The sequence below is a fragment of the Chionomys nivalis genome (assembly GCF_950005125.1).
Source record: "Chionomys nivalis chromosome 23 unlocalized genomic scaffold, mChiNiv1.1 SUPER_23_unloc_1, whole genome shotgun sequence".
NCBI lineage: Eukaryota > Metazoa > Chordata > Mammalia > Rodentia > Cricetidae > Chionomys > Chionomys nivalis.
Window position 1 is genome coordinate 259,440 of NW_026646869.1, and position 15,587 is coordinate 275,026.

General features: G+C 49.6%; 2 protein-coding genes across 2 annotated transcripts in view; both read right to left on the reverse strand.

The window, feature by feature from the left end:
* Positions 1 to 308: 308 nt before the first annotated feature.
* Positions 309 to 15,587, reverse strand: part of LOC130868879 (melanoma-associated antigen D1-like) — a 30,037-nt gene continuing 14,758 nt past the window's right edge. Inside the window, 8 exon segments of the mRNA XM_057760883.1 lie at positions 309 to 1,688; positions 1,690 to 1,949; positions 1,952 to 2,838; positions 8,372 to 8,522; positions 8,685 to 8,790; positions 11,230 to 11,343; positions 12,204 to 12,341; positions 12,787 to 12,847. Of these exon segments, the coding sequence (XP_057616866.1) occupies positions 516 to 1,688; positions 1,690 to 1,949; positions 1,952 to 2,838; positions 8,372 to 8,522; positions 8,685 to 8,790; positions 11,230 to 11,343; positions 12,204 to 12,341; positions 12,787 to 12,847 (2,890 nt within the window). The 3' untranslated portion in view covers positions 309 to 515.
* Positions 12,845 to 15,587, reverse strand: part of LOC130868880 (E3 ubiquitin-protein ligase HERC2-like) — a 56,813-nt gene continuing 54,070 nt past the window's right edge. Inside the window, exons 33-34 of the mRNA XM_057760884.1 lie at positions 15,242 to 15,314; positions 12,845 to 13,049 (exon numbers count right to left, since the gene is read on the reverse strand). The gene's annotated coding sequence lies outside the window, so the exon portion shown is untranslated. The remainder of the gene's footprint in view (positions 13,050 to 15,241; positions 15,315 to 15,587) is intronic.

Consider the following 15,587-nt stretch of genomic DNA (forward strand, 5'->3'; position numbering starts at 1 on the left):
CTTGGATTGGGAGGATCAACATAGTAAAAATGCAATCCCCATCAAAATCCCAACAAAATTCTTCACAGACCTTGAGAGAACAACAATCAACTTTATATGGAAAAACAAAAAACCCAGGATAGCCAAAACAATCTTATACAATAAAGGAACTTCTGGAGGCATTACCATCCATGACTTCACACTCTATTATAGAGCAACATTAATGAAAACAGCTTGGTATTGGCATAAAAACAGAGATGTTGACCAATGGAATTGAATTGAAGACCTGGATATTAACCCACAAACCTATGAACACCTGATTTTTTTTTCACTTTGCAATTTCAACATTTATTTCTGATACCAAAACTTGGCAACACACAAGAAAAAAAAAGTAATAGAATAGCAAATAAATTTATCTTGCATACCACTCAGTCAAGAGGATGTGGCTCTCTAGATAGCTGGGTTCTGAAGGAATCTGAGGCTTCAGCCTTACTCAGAGGGAAAACTATTGCAAATGATGAGCAGGATTGGACATTTTACTCAACCCAGAAGAAGCCAATGGCACTGAATTTGGCGGCGAAGTTGGCAGTAGCTGTACCACTGGGGATGATAATGTGGCCAGTAAAGGCCTGAGGAAATCTGGAGCGGGCATTCTGGTGGTATCGGGCCCAGAAGGTAAAGGGGATTCTGGACCAAGGATCTCCAAAATCTCCTTCCTCATCCCAGGTCAGCAGCTCAAACTCAATGTCATCCCAGCTCCAGGGCCCAGACACAGCCTCATCTCCAATTCCCATGCGGGTTCATGCTTCAGCGCAGGCCTCTGCCTCAGCAGCAGCAGCATCCAGAGCATCCAATGCTTCATCTGCAGCTTCCATGAACTGTGCGGTCCAGTCACGAGGGTCTCTCTTCTGAACCTCTGCAATGAATCTCAGCACTTTCATCTTGCTAGTCTCATGGTAGGAACGGAGGCCCCAGAGGAACTCATACTCAGGAGGGTTGAGGTTGGGCACTTGTCTGTAGTCCAGGTATTTTTGCTTCACGAACTCGTAAGTAAGAAGTTTTCTTGGATCACCAAGGAGGGGGTGTCTGACCCCAGGACGCAGTCCCACCTTGCGCAGTGCATCCCAAAGGACAGCCTCACTTGCACGGTTGCCATTCATGAAGATAATGCCCAGAATCACCAAGAGGAGACCAAGCTTGGGTGTATCTTTGGTCGTTCCCAGTATGCCAGCCAGGGACTCAGGAGTACTGATGGGAATATACAGGTGCTCTTCTTTGTCAATTTCCTTCAGCTGAATTCCAAACTTCTTCTCCAGGACAAAGCAGGCGCGTTCGATGATTTCTGGATAAACATCAGTGTATTCTCGGATGATATCCCTCAGTATTTCTGAGCGCTTGATGAGCACCTTCGTGTAGTCTTTAAGCATCAGGTACTTGACCAACTTATTTGCTCTTTCCTGAAGAAGGGCCACATCTCGGGGCTGTGGTGCACCCTGGTTCTGTGAGGCACGAGAGTTGGGGGAGGATCTCAGATTGGGCGAGGGTCGTAAATTCTGCCAGTCAGGTGGAATTGGCCAGTCGGCAGGGATCCAGTCAGGTGGATAAGGCCAATCAGTGGGAACTGCCCAGTCAGGAGACAGTGACCAGTCATGGGGTAACTGCCAATCTGGAGGGCCTTGCCAATCTTGAGGGTTCTGCCAGCTGGGTGGGAGCCTGCCAGGTGGGTGGGGACTGCCATCCAGTTGTATTCTGCCAGACCATTGGGTTTAGCCAGACAATTGGACCGGGCCAGACAATGGCATTTGGCCATATCACTGGATTCTGCCAGATCACTGGGTTAGGCCAGATCACTGGATTCTGCCATGCAACTGGGTTCTGCCAAGCTGATGCTGTCTGCCTAGCTGGGGGACTCTGACGTGCTGGTGGGGTCTGCTTGGTTTTCTGGTTTTGCCAGCCTGACAGGTTCTGCAAGCCAGTGGGGTCTGCCACAGCACATTCTGGGGTGTGCCAGGTGGGTTCTGAGTGGTCACTGGAACTGGAGCAGACCTCCAGTTCCCTGAAGCCAGTGAGGCCCGTCTTTGATCCGCACTGCTGTTCTCCTCCACATTCAAGTTGTTAATCTTGCCGGTCTTCTTGCCCTGAATTATAGTCCGGGACTCCACATTCTGAGCCTGGGAGCCATCTGCTGAGGTCTGTGCAGCTGCGCCATCAGTTTCAGAGATACCTGGGCTGGTCCCTAAGTCAGCCATCTTGGCCTGGTTTACATTCCGGATCTGGGCATCAGCTGCAGAGACCTTAGTGGTATCATTCCAAGCCTTAGTAGCTGTCTTAGGCTGGTTGTTGGCCATCTCATTGGCACTGGGAGACTGAGAGAAATTGTATGTGGCACTGGGGCCTGCCTTAGTATTCTGGGCCTTAAAGGCCATTTCAGACTTTTTAGCTGCTGATTTGCCTGCGCTTGCTGCCTGGGAAAACTCAGAGGCAGCATTTGGGCCTTTAGCGGTGCCATTCTGTGACGTAAAGGCTGCCTTAGACTGGTTCTTGGGCATTTCCTTGGCATTACGTGCCTGAGAGAAATCATTTGGACCCTTGGTATTCTGAGCTTTAAAGCCTGTCTTAGGCCTAGCAGCAGCTGTTGAAACCTCAGTATCAGCCACCTCATTGGCAGTTGGGGGCTGTGAACTCTGGGGACTAGCATTCTGCCCACTGGCAGCTGCCATGGCCTGGTTGGTGGGTGGAGCCTCGGAGATCTGGATGGCTTCCATCAAGGTCTGCACATGTAAGGCGCGGTCTTCAACAGGGGCCTCAGCCTGGAAGCCGTGGAGGCCTGCACCGCCGTCCGGTTTCTGAGCCACCGGTCTTGTCTCGGTGGCAAGAGCAGAGCCTTGTCTCAGGCTCTAACCCCAGCCCCCTTGCTGCCTTCCTTCTTCACGACTCAGAGAATCAGGACTGCTGGGCTCCGCTCTTGGCAGCCGCACTCCGCACTCTCTCCGTGTCCAGGAGAAAATGCCAGCGCGGCAGCCGAACACCTGATTTTCAACAAAGGAGCTAAAATTATACAATGGAAGAAAGAAATGATCTTTAACAAATGGTGCTGGTATAACTGGATGTCAACATATAGAAGAATGAAAATAGATCCACATCTATCACCATGCACAAAACTCAAGTCCAAATGGATCAAAGACCTCAATATCAATCTCAACACACTGAACCTGATAGAAGAGAAAATGGGAAGTACCCTACAACATATGGGCACAGGAGATCGCTTCCTATGTATAACCCCAGCAGCACAGACATTAAGGGCAACATTGAATAAATGGGACCTCCTGAAACTGAGAAGCTTCTGTAAAGCAAAGGACACTGTCATTAAGACAAAAAGGCAGCCTACTGACTGGGAGAAGATCTTCACCAACCCCACTACAGACAAAGGTCTGATCTCCAAAATATATAAAGAACTCAAGAAACTAGACTTTAAAAGGATAATTAATCCAATTAAAAAATGGGGCACTGAACTGAACAGAGAATTCTCATTAGAAGAAGTTAAAATGGCCAAAAGATACTTAAGGTCATGCTCAACCTCCTTAGCGATCAGAGAAATGCAAATCAAAACAACTTTGAGATATCATCTTACACCTGTCAGAATGGCTAAAATCAAAAACACCAAGGATAGCATTTGCTGGAGAGGTTGTGGAGAAAGGGGTACCCTCATCCATTGTTGGTGGGACTGCAAACTTGTGCAACCACTTTGGAAATCAGTGTGGCGGTTTCTCAGAAAAATTGGGATTAACCTACCCCTGGACCCAGCAATACCACTCTTGGGAATATACCCAAGAGATGCCCTATCATATGACAAAAGCAGCATTATTTGTAATAGCCAGAACCTGGAAGCAACCTAGATGCCCTTCAATAGAAGAATGGATGAAGAAAGTATGGAATATATATACATTAGAGTACTACTCTGCGGTAAAAAACAATGACTTCTCAAATTTTGCATGCAAATGGATGGAAATAGAAAATACGATCCTGAGTGAGGTAACCCAGACCCAAAAAGAAGATCATGGGATGTACTCACTCATAATTGGTTTCTAGCCATGGATAGGGGCCACTGAGTCTATAATTTGTGATCCTAAAGAAGCTAAACAAGAGGGTAAACCCAAGGAAAAACATATAGATATCCTCCCAGCTATGGGAAATAGACAAGATTGATGGGCAAAAAATTGGAATCTTGGGGGGTGGGGTGGGATGGGGATGAGGGGTGATGGGGAGAGAAAAGTGTGAAGGAGAGGATGAGGGGAACTGGGGGAATCGGGGTGATTGGGGTTAAAGGAAGGTTGGATTGGGGAGCAGGGAAACTCATACCTTAGTTAAGGGAGCCACCTAAGGGTTGGCAAGAGACTTGAACCTGGAATGGCTACCAGATGCCCAGGGCAATGTCCCCAGTTAGTTCATTGGGGCACCTGAGGATAGGGAACCTGAAATGAACCTATCCTATAATCATACTGATGAATATCTTGCATATCGCCATAGAACCTTCATCTAGCGATGGATGGAGATAGAGACAGAGACCCACACTGGAGCACCGGACTGAGCTCCCAAGGTTATAATGAGGCGCAGAAGGAGAGAGAACATGAACAAGGAAGTCAGGACCATGAGGGGTGCACCCAACCACTGAGACAGGGGGGCCGATCTATTGGGAGCTCACCAAGGCCAGCTGGACTGCTACTGAAAAAAACATGGGATAAAACCGGACTCTCTGAATGTGGTGGACAATGAGAGCTGACGAGAGGCCAAGGAGAATGGCACAGGAACTTTCATCTGGCGATGGATCGAGAGAGAGACAGAGACCCAATTTGGAGCAACCGTCTGAGCTCTTAAGGTCCAAATGAGGAGCAGAAGGAGGGAGAACATAAGCAAGGAAATCAGGACCACGAGGCGTGCACCCACCCACTGTGACAATGGAACTGATCTATTGGGAGCTCTCCAAGGCCAGCTGGACTGGGACTGAGTAAGCATGGGTTGAAACTGGACTCTCTGAACAAGGCGGACAATGAAGGCTGATGAGAAGCCAAGGACAATGGCACTAGGTTTCGATCCTAATACATGAACTGGCTTTGTGGGAGCGTAGCCTGTTTGGATGCTCACCTTCCTGGACCTAGATAGAAGTGGGAGGACCTTGGTCTTCCTGTAGAGCAGGGAATTTGGACTGCTCTTCAGTATCGAGAGGGAGGGGGAGTGGACTAGGGGGAGGAGAAGTGGAGTGGGGATAGGGGGGAGGGGAGCGGGGGGAGGGGGCAATATGTGGGAGGAGGGGGAGGGAAATGGGAAACGGGGAGCAGTTGGAAATTTTAATTAAAAAAGAATAAAAAAAAACAGGAACAAAAAAAAAGAAGGAAAAAAAGATGAGAACTGGGGAGATGCTCAGTGGTTAAGAGCACACAATCAGGACCTGCATTCTCAGCACCCACCTCAGGGGTCCACAACCCCCTGAAATTCCTGTTAGGGCCCAAAGAAATTCAGGACAAATGGCTGAGGTGCCTAGTAACGTATCAAAGTAGGTGCTGGCCTCAGGCTCTCCAGACAGGCTCCTCCAGGCAGTTCCAGAGTCCTGGCTCCTCTCAGCACTTCTCACCTGTGCCCCGAGCTTTGTTCCCTTCCCCAGCTTCTCCAGCTCATCCTTCTCATGTGCTCTCATGGCCCCTCCAACTCTTTGCTCATACTCTCAGTCTCTCCCCTACCCCACTGTGCTCTCTGTCCACTTGTGGCCTGGTCTATTCTACCGCCATGCTCTGTCCAGACCCTTCCAGGTGCCTCTGGCTGTTCTTTCCCTCATATCTACAAGAAACCTTCTCCTTACCCACACCTAGGAGCGGCCATGTCCTCATTTTCATTCCGCTCCAGATCTGAGACAATCTTCTGGCCCCAGACACCCATTTACATATGTGCACACACGGAGACACCAAAAATAAAACTTAATTTAAAAGGAAAATAAACCTTGGGTCAGCAAGAAGGTCCAGTGAGTAGAAAGGCACTTGCGGCCAAGCCTGATGACCTGAGCTCAATCCCAAGACCCATGTTGTGGAGAGACCTGTCTCCATATGAGTGCCTCGGCACATATACGGACACACAGGGGCGGGGGCACGACACGACATGACTGACTCATAAATAAATAAATAAGCGTAATAAGATTTAAAAAAATAAAATTGAGGCTGGGGAGAGGACTCAGCAGCTAAGAGCACTAGCTACTCTTACAGACCTGGGTTTGATTCCCCGCACCCATGCAACAGTTTACAGCTGTTTGCAACTCCAGTTCCAGGGGATCTGACGCCCTCTTCTGTCCTCCAAAGAGCATAGAACAGACATGGTGTACAGACATACATGTAGACACACTCACACATACAAAACAAATACAAGTAACCTTAATTATCAGATTACACAAACACCAGTTGGTCAGATATAAACTGGGGCCTGGCAGTATGTCGACTGACTCTGCAGCGGTGCCAGCTTCTCCTCTCCTCTCCTGCCAGCGCCCAGGGCAAAGGCACCCCAGCCCCATCTCCTCCAGATGATTGCCACCGGCTCCTATCTGCACCATCTGCCAACACTGACTTCCCAGCAGTTCCTACCCACCCAGCAGGCAGAAAGTCCATCTCTGTAATGCCCTTGCTGACCCCATGGTCTCCGTGGGCAAGGCTGTCCCTGTACCTCAGGAACGTGGTCAAAGGCTTCCCATCACCAGCCTCTGGCCTCACTGGTTCAGCCCCTTCCACCCAGTTCCCTCCCCTCTGAACATGCTGCCTTCCTGCCTGGACCCCGGCACCTTCTTCCCTTGGTTCTCCTAAGGCCTCAGAGCTACCACCCCCACCCCAATCTACCCAATGTCTTCTCAGAGCGCTCCAATCTCTTTCTGGCACAATTCAAAATTGAAGCATCTCTCTTTGGGAGCTGGGCGCTGACAACCTATCCCTACCACTCGGGCTCAGCTCCCTGTCACATGTGCAGCCCAGCACAGGGCCACACCAAAAGCAGCCGCACAGGAGCATTCACGGAGCTTGCAGCTGAAACCTAGCATGGATGCTCCAACACAAAAGCAGAGGGGAGAGCAACAGGACTTGAACCCAAGAATTATTTTCTAAGGGTAACTGACTTTCTTCAAAGTTGAAGGGTTGCAATGCTTCCTTGGTGACTAGGCTCCTAGCTTTGGTGTCAGCAACCACCTTGTCCTTGTCCCTAACACTTCCTTTCTTAGTTCCTGTGACCTCAGCTATTCAGGCTCCCCAGCCCCTGCAATGCTGGTGGTATTCCACCTCCAGCTGACCAGCCTAGGAGGCCAATCATCAGGATGCAGGAGAGTGTGCCACCTAGTGGCCATGTGGCACCAAACCTGAACCCTCATCACCTGTCTCAGCAACACCTCTCTAGGCTGCAAACCCCTAAATATCTTTCCATTCCGTCCTTGACATGCATGTAATCAGTGACTACATGGTTAACTCTACCAACAACCGGAAACATCTCCAAGAACACCTCCACACCCACCACCATCAGAAAAGCCAACAAAGCCCTCTGGGATCAGACAAGGAAAGTGCTCACTTCAGAGAGATTTTTCTAAGACAGACAGACAGAGGTAGAAATATGATTATTTATTGTGTTTGTATACATGTGGAGGTCAAGGACAACTTATACAAGCCTATTCCCTTCTTCTACCACGTGGCTCCCAGGGATCAGATTCAAGTTGTTAGGTGTGGCAGGAGGCACATTCGCCTTCACCTTTTTTTTCCACTTTAACAAACACATTTTAACTTAAAAGCAAAAGAAATCAATCCTTAGTGTCCAACACGCAAGTGTCTTCAGTTATTAAGACTCAGCTCTCATCTTTCCAAAAGAAAGCCAGCAGACTCTCGAGAGCTACTGGAACTGAGGGAATCCTGGGCAGAAATACAGTCAGGTCAAGGCTCATTTTCTTCTCCACCACTGCTAAGAGAGGAGCTGGGAGGCTCCCAAGACTGCACACAGCCGTGGTTGGCTAGTTTATGTCACTTCACACACGCTGGAAGCATTTGGGAAGAGGGAATCCCAACTGAGAAAATGGTCCCACCAGATGGGCCTGTAGGCAAGCCTGTGGTTCATTTTCTGGACTGATAACTGATGTGGGAGAGCCCGGCTCACCGAGGATGGTGCCACTCTTGGGCAGGTGGTCTGCATATATAAAAAAGGAGGCTGAGAAAGCCAGATGTCAGCCATCCATGGCCTCTGCTTCTGTTCCTGCCTCCAGATCCCTATCTGACTTCACTCAGTGATGGACTGTGATATGGAAGTGTTAGCCAGATAAACCCTTCCCTCCTCAAGTTGCTTTTGGTCATGGTCAGTAGTCACCCTGACCAGACAGCACACTTACCCAGTAGCAATGAGGTCTGCCAGCTGCGGAGTGTTGGGTGCAATTTTGATGGTGACCATCTCAAAGTAGAGATGCTCCTTCTGAGCATGGATGGTGTACGTCCCTGTCGTTATGTTCTCTAGGCGGAAGGAGCCGTCAGCTTTTGTTCTGACTGTGAAACCAAAGCGCGTGAATCAAAGAGAAGCCCAAGCTTGTGTCCCATGGAGATTCTGCCCCTTGTGTCTCTATCGTTCCAGGATTCAAGCGGAGCCTTTGAGCACACTCAGGACCACCATGCCTGCCCACCTCTAACCTGTTGTTCAGGGTGACTAACCTTTAATCTGGTTGTTCAGGGTGACCACAGCCTCTGGAACACCTTCTCCTTCAGGTCCATTCAAGACCCGCCCAGTGACAGAGAAGCCCATGACATGGAACACGGGCTGCAAAGTGAAGAATAGGTGTTCACATGCCAAGTCACCAAGACCCCATCCTGGCCAGCACCACGGCTCCACGTGTTGGCCCTTGCAGCTCTAGTTCCAGCCAGGCCCCTCTCCCTCACAGCATCTATCCTTTCAGATGGTGAACGGTCACCAGAGTGGAATAAAAACAGCCGCCAGGCTCGCTCCCCAAGCCAGGTTGCTGCTTCTGGATTGTGGGTTTCCCCAGCTTTGCCCTTTCCTGCTCCCTCCGCAGCCCCATCCACATGTCCCCACTTTGGTGAATCCCACCTGTCTCCAGCCTCTCAAATACAAGCCACCTTGTCCCAGAGCATCTCCTGGGACCCAGCCTGTCCCCCAGAATCTCCTGGGACCCCAACCCCTCCCCCAGAATCTCCTGAAACTCCTGCCTATCTGTCCCCTGGTGTCCCCTGGGACCCTAACTTGTCCCCTAGCATCTCCTGGGACCCCAGCATCTCCCTAGACCACCAACCTGTCACCCCCAACATTACTTGTGACCCACAGCCCTTCCCTTCACCCATAGCATGTCCCTTCAGCATCACCTGAAACCCCAACCTACTCCACCAATATTATGTAAGATCAGTGACCTACCCTCCCCTTTCAAAGTCCAAGAGCCCACAGCTAAGATCCCAGGCCAGGTTCCTTCAGTCCATACTTCATCTGCAAAGTCTCTCAACACACAGCCCCATGCCTTGTCGGTGTGTGCCCTGTTTGGTCCAAGCACCAAGACTGGGCTCTCCTGGGTAGCACTGAGCTCCAAGCCCCCACCTTTGATTTCTCAGGTGAGCTATCTGGGTGAGATATCACCAACCCAATTTTCTATCTTCAAACTCCTCAGCATCTAAAAGGCCCGACTGATTCCCTACATCTCATTTCCCTCTGGTTAGGCTCAGTGGAGCCCGTCCTGCCTCAGCCCCATGCTACGAAGTATGCATTATTTGAGAGAGAGCTGCAAAGAGGCAAAACTTTAGCCTGGCACATCAAAACGCCCTTGGACTGCAAGCACCAGGTATAACTGCAGGGCACGGTGGCACTCGGCACCCAGGCGGCACCTGCCTGTGATCTCAGTACTCAACTGGCTAATCAGGAGGATCATAATGGTTCTGTCTCAAACCAAAAACAGGAAGAGTGTGCAGAGGGGAGAGGAGGAGTAAGAAAATGGCTTCCATTTGATTCAGGGATAATCTTCTGAAGGTAAGATCTGAGCTGGCTATTTATCCACTTATCAACTCACAAGTCCAACAGATGTTTTCAACGCTTACTACGTGCCAGGTGCTTGAAGCACACAGATGAAATGGGGAAGCTTCCCTGGCCTGATGGAACATTTTAGGCCCTCACTTGAAACTCTACACACTGCGGGTTAAAGCCTGCATCTGACCACTGTCTGGTACTTTGCCCAAGGACCTGTCACACCCTTCCTGCAAGGCCAATGCTGGCAATAAGGCTCCGTGTTCATCCTCCTGGCCTCCTGGACTTAGGTGTCCTAATGCAACCTTAGACGGCGGGGCCAGCTCCCTTGACTGCTATTTTAGAGGGCTGCTTCTCAGTGCATCATAAAACAATCCGAGAATAACTTTTCACTAGCACAACTGCCAAGTACCCCCCTTAGGGCGCTTCCTCTGTGTTGCAAGCTGCCAGCAGGGACCACTTCCATGTCTGTAAGCAAAGACACAGAAGAACAATGAAAACACACTTACCATGTCTTCTGAACATCTCACCATCCCCTGAGGGCCATGCTCTCCTGAGCTCACATGGTTACTGCCCAGGCCAGCTTTCCTCATCACCTCTCCTCAGCAATACCCAAGTCCCAGCAGCATTGGAGAGAAGTGGCCAACCAAGGTCTACACCATCAACTCTCCAAGCTCCGTCCTCCCCTCCACTACAGCTCCCCTGACCTCCTCAGGAGCACTCCTGCCTTGAGACCTTTGCACTCACCACACATTTTAGGGATAACTCCCCTTTAGGCGGTAGCCCGGTGTCACTTTCAAAGGGGACTCTTGATGGCACATGCAGCCCTGCGTCCTCATCCTGAGCTGCACAGCCCTTCTTCTGTCCAGACAGTGTGTGCTTCCTCTAGCACACTGACTAACTTGCTTATCTAAACAGGCACTGGCTCTTCCCGTCACAAAATGCAACTTCCAGAAAGACCATTGGCCACTTAAGCCCACACTGCATGGCCAAGACAGAACAGAACCCAAAGCACAAGCCAGGCTCTCAGTGGGCAACCTCACTGAAAGAGCAGCGCTGACCAGACTCCAGCTAGCTCTGCGAGATGAAGACACTGTGTAAGAGAGGTGGGATATCTAGTGTACCCCAGGCTAGGGCACAGAGTCCACGTCCTCCAACAGTCATCCTGGGCAGGATGCTGATGTGGACAAGTTTGCAACATCTGCGCCCAGAGCTAGGATCCCAAACGCCTGCCTCCAGGGCACGACGCAGCTTCACCTCGAGTCTCAGGCTGTCGTGCTCCACAGTGAAGTCAAGCCTGGAAGGTGCCACATCGAAGGTGATCCTCTCTCCTCTGTAGAAGGGCACCTAGAAGGAGGGGTCTGGTGATTATGAAGAATGCACCGCACAATTCCACAGTCAGTATTCACCTGGGCCTAGCAGCCAACACACCCAGAGGAATGTGAATCCCAGCTGCTGGTCTAGTGGAGCCCTGTGCTCCATGTCTCATGTCAGTTCGGGCTGTGATCCCCAGGGTATCCCCACTGAGCTGCTCAGATGCAGGACTGCCTGCAGTGCATGATAAGACATCTTGTGGGCAAGTCCAAGTCTGAACTTGAGATCCACTGCATTCCACACACATAGTACAGACAAAGAGACAAAACCTGATGGCAAACTCAATAGTGTACTCAGATTTTAGAGTGTTTTAGATATGGGATTTTAGCTTTAGGGACAGTCAATCTATCCTTGCTTGGCTGATTGCTCATGGATACAGGCTCACCATTTATTTGACTATTCAATATCTACTACTGATTTGGATCTGAAATGCCCCCAAATCCTATGCACTAGCAGGCACATCCAACACGCAGTCCATGTGCCACACGTGTCCCAGGATAACTGTGGATGTGGCGGCAGGAGGGCCGTGCTGCCACGTGAAAAGGCCGCTCCTGGGCTGGGACGTGGCAGCACCTGTAGGAAGCAGGGCCTGAAGGAACTGAATAGATTTCCTCTACCACAGACTTCAACCACACCCTACTGCCTCACCTCAGTCCCAAAAGCAAGAGGGTAATCAGCCAGAAACTGAAACCATGATCCAAGATAAACCTTTAGTCCTTTCGGTTGGCTCAGCTCAGGGGTGTCGTCATACAGAAAGATGACTCGCACAACGCCCAAAGGGCAGGGCTCGTCTCCCGCCACAGTGTCCTGTACAGAGAGACCCACTCACTCACCACAGTGCAGCCCCCACTCGGCAAGGAATAGAAAGAAAACGAGCAGTCTTCTTTGGAGACCGCATGGCACAGATAAACCAGGCTCTCATCTGGATGCTGGAACCCGGACACCGGGGACACATTGCAGCCCAGGACATCCTATGTCAGAGAAGAAGAAATTCCCATGTTCCGATTACCCAACAGCCACAAACAAGACCAGGCCAGCTTCTAGAGGTCAATGCATGGGTTTCTTACAAGAGGTTAATTTAAGCAGGCAAATGGAACACAAATCTCTACACCCGGCCTCAGAAGTTAAAAATGGGCAGTCTTCTTAGGAAAACTGGTGAGGCATCTCCCCAACAATAAGAAAACTGGCCAAGGAAGAAAAGTGACACACCCAAGATGCCACAGAGCAACAGGTGGTAGAACCTGACACTGTGTGAGCCTGGCCAGAACCCAAGCATCTCCCAGCTCCACGGCCTCGCGGTGCAGACAGTCCATGGAGATATGGTGTTCTTAAACATCCAGGTCACAAACCAACCACTACTGGTATGGTCAACAGCAAGTCCCAACCTGCCACTCCCCACCCCCGATCTATGCTTACCTCTTTGTTTACTAAAGAAGAAAAGAGAAGAAACTTCACCCCTTTCATGGGCTCCCCGTCACTGCGGACAGAGCCAGACACATTATAGCCAGCCACTAAAAGGGGGCCGGCTGCATGAGCATTGGAGTTCGTCACCCTCACCGTGGTACTTGCCTAGAAGAAGGAGGAGTTCTTAGTTCAACAGTGCTAAACCCTGACAGCCCAACACAGGAGTAGGAAGAAGACTGTGAATTTGAGGACACCCTGGGATACAATGTGACAGTCTCAAAAGGAAACAGACAAAAATAATAAGTCCTTCCAGAACACTCAGCAACAGAAGGACATGTTTAAATTTTTAACTAAAAAGGCAGTATGAACACAGAATTCATAATAAAATTACAGACACGGGCATCCCAAACTCAGACAGCCTCAGGTACCCAGTCCTTTTAAAACAGCATACTGCATGTACAGAGGCTATACACATCTCCCCAATACTAAACCTCCATTAGTTTCCATATCCAACAAACAAGCAGTATTTACCATTTGAGAATCAAGAATAAGAAAAATGCCTACGTATATCCAATCCATAGCTGGTTGAATCTGAGACTGGCTGAAGCAATGAATATTTAACCCTCAGCCAAGGAGGGCTGGCTGCCGAAAACAACACAGCCACTGTGTGTTCATGTGTTGACTGCAGATGCGCATGTCATGGAGTGCATGTGGGGGTCAGAGGACAACCTGAGGTGGCAGTCCCAGCCTTCCTTCCACCTCGCTTGAGGCAGAGCTGCTTGTGGTTTCAGCTGTGTGCACCAGTCTGGGAGGCCCGGGAGCTAAGGGATTCTCCTCCCATCTCCCCAAGGAGCACTGGGATTGCAGACAATCTTTCACATGGGTTTTGAGACCGAAACTCAAGCTGTCATGTCTGCATGGCGAGCACTACCCACTGAGCCCTGCAATTTCTTCTTTTCTATGTGAAGTGATGAAAGGAAGTGTGAGATGGGGCACCCACCCATGTGGGTGGTGACCCCACACTGACGGACCCCTCCTTCCTTCACGTCCCTCTCACAGTCCAACTTCTTGTTGTTTGTTTTTTGAGACAGGGTATCTCTCTGTAAGCACCTTGGCTGTCCTGGAACTCACAGAGATCCACCTGCCTCCGCCTCTGGTGTACTGGGATGAAAGGCGTGTGCCACCATCACCCCACACTTCTTAATATAGAAATATTTATATGTTGGGGGGTGGGGCCATGCCATAGCACACATGGGAAGTTGGAGGGCAACTAGGAATCTCTCCTTTCACCATGTGGGTCCCAGGCTTTTAGGCCTGGCAGCATGTACCTTTACCCTGAGCCATCTCTCGAACCCCTCCAATTTGTGTTTTAATGAGCAGGCTGGTTTTCCCTTTCTGTTGCAGAGCGGCTTCATACGGACAGAATGCAATCCCCAGACACCGTGCAATGCCCCTGCTAACCAAAATCTGACAGAGACAAACCCAGGGCCAGAGCCCCTGCTCCCTCAGGGTAGCCAACACCCCATGTTGACAAAACAGAACCAGGGCCAGAAGCACTGACCCTGCCAAGTAACTGTTAGCCGAACTTATCATATCATGCTTTGCTTTATTATTTATTTGTATTCAAAAACATTCAATAACTATAAGATGATAGAATCAGCCTTTATATGACATTTCAAGCACTTATAATCTTTTAGATAGTCTTTGGGGTGTTTTTTTTTTTTTTTTTTGAGTTAAGGTCTCACTCTATAGCCAAGGCTGATCTAAAATTCACATTGGAGCCCAGACTACAAAGCTCATTGTGATCCTTCTGCTTCAGTATCCCAGGTACTAGAATTACAGGCACAAGCTATCACACCTTGCTTAGACACTCTTTCAATGAACACTGCTACTACTCAGTCATGTCTGATTAAATTTTCAATACCAAGCAGAATAAAGTTGAAAATTTCAACCAAAAAGGAAAGCACTGTTGTTTCTTTCCTTGAAACAAGAAGTTTTCTCTGGCTTGCACGCTCACTGCTGCTGCTGACACTCAGACATGACGCTGCCACTCACAAGACACTGACACTCAGATAGGACAACACGCAACCCATTCTCCCTGAACAATCATAGGCTGTTTGAGATCTCCCTCTCCCCGGGAACGTGGACAATAGGCCTCTAGAATATTAGCATATTATCGATTTCTGTTTTAGACAGAAAAAGAACAAACTTCACTGGGAATTTCTGGTGTTGACTTAGCTCAATACAGTGACAGTGGATGGCAGAGAATGTCACAACTGTCACCTAAAGAAGAAGCCAAAAGCAGAGGCACCCACTGTGGCAGGGGAGTTTTCTCTCGTAACACCTACATCTTCAGCACCCGGTTCTTTCAAGGTATCTGGAGAACACTATGACTTATTTCATATCCCAAACTCATCCCCACAATTGCTTCCAAATAGCGCACCCACAGACACGGGACGAAGCTCACCTCCTTCAGAGCCCAGGTCGGATGGGTTGCAAGGATTTCATAATCTCCAGGAAGAACTTTAAAAAATGCAAACCTGAGAAACACAGAACAGCACATCACTTAACCCAGGTTTTAGACAGGGACTATGCGGGAATTACTGTAGGCTTCCAAGAGCTACTCAATCCAGTTCTGTCCAAACTCACTCACTGAACACTCCCCGTGTGCCAGGAAGCAAGGAAAGCCACTCTGCACACTGCTAGCACACAGTGAGCCAACACTCCCCGCGGCTCCAGGAGTCCTGGCGTAAGCTCACAATAATCAGCAGGCTTGATTGACGTGAACAGGGATGGGGAGGAGAAAAAAATAG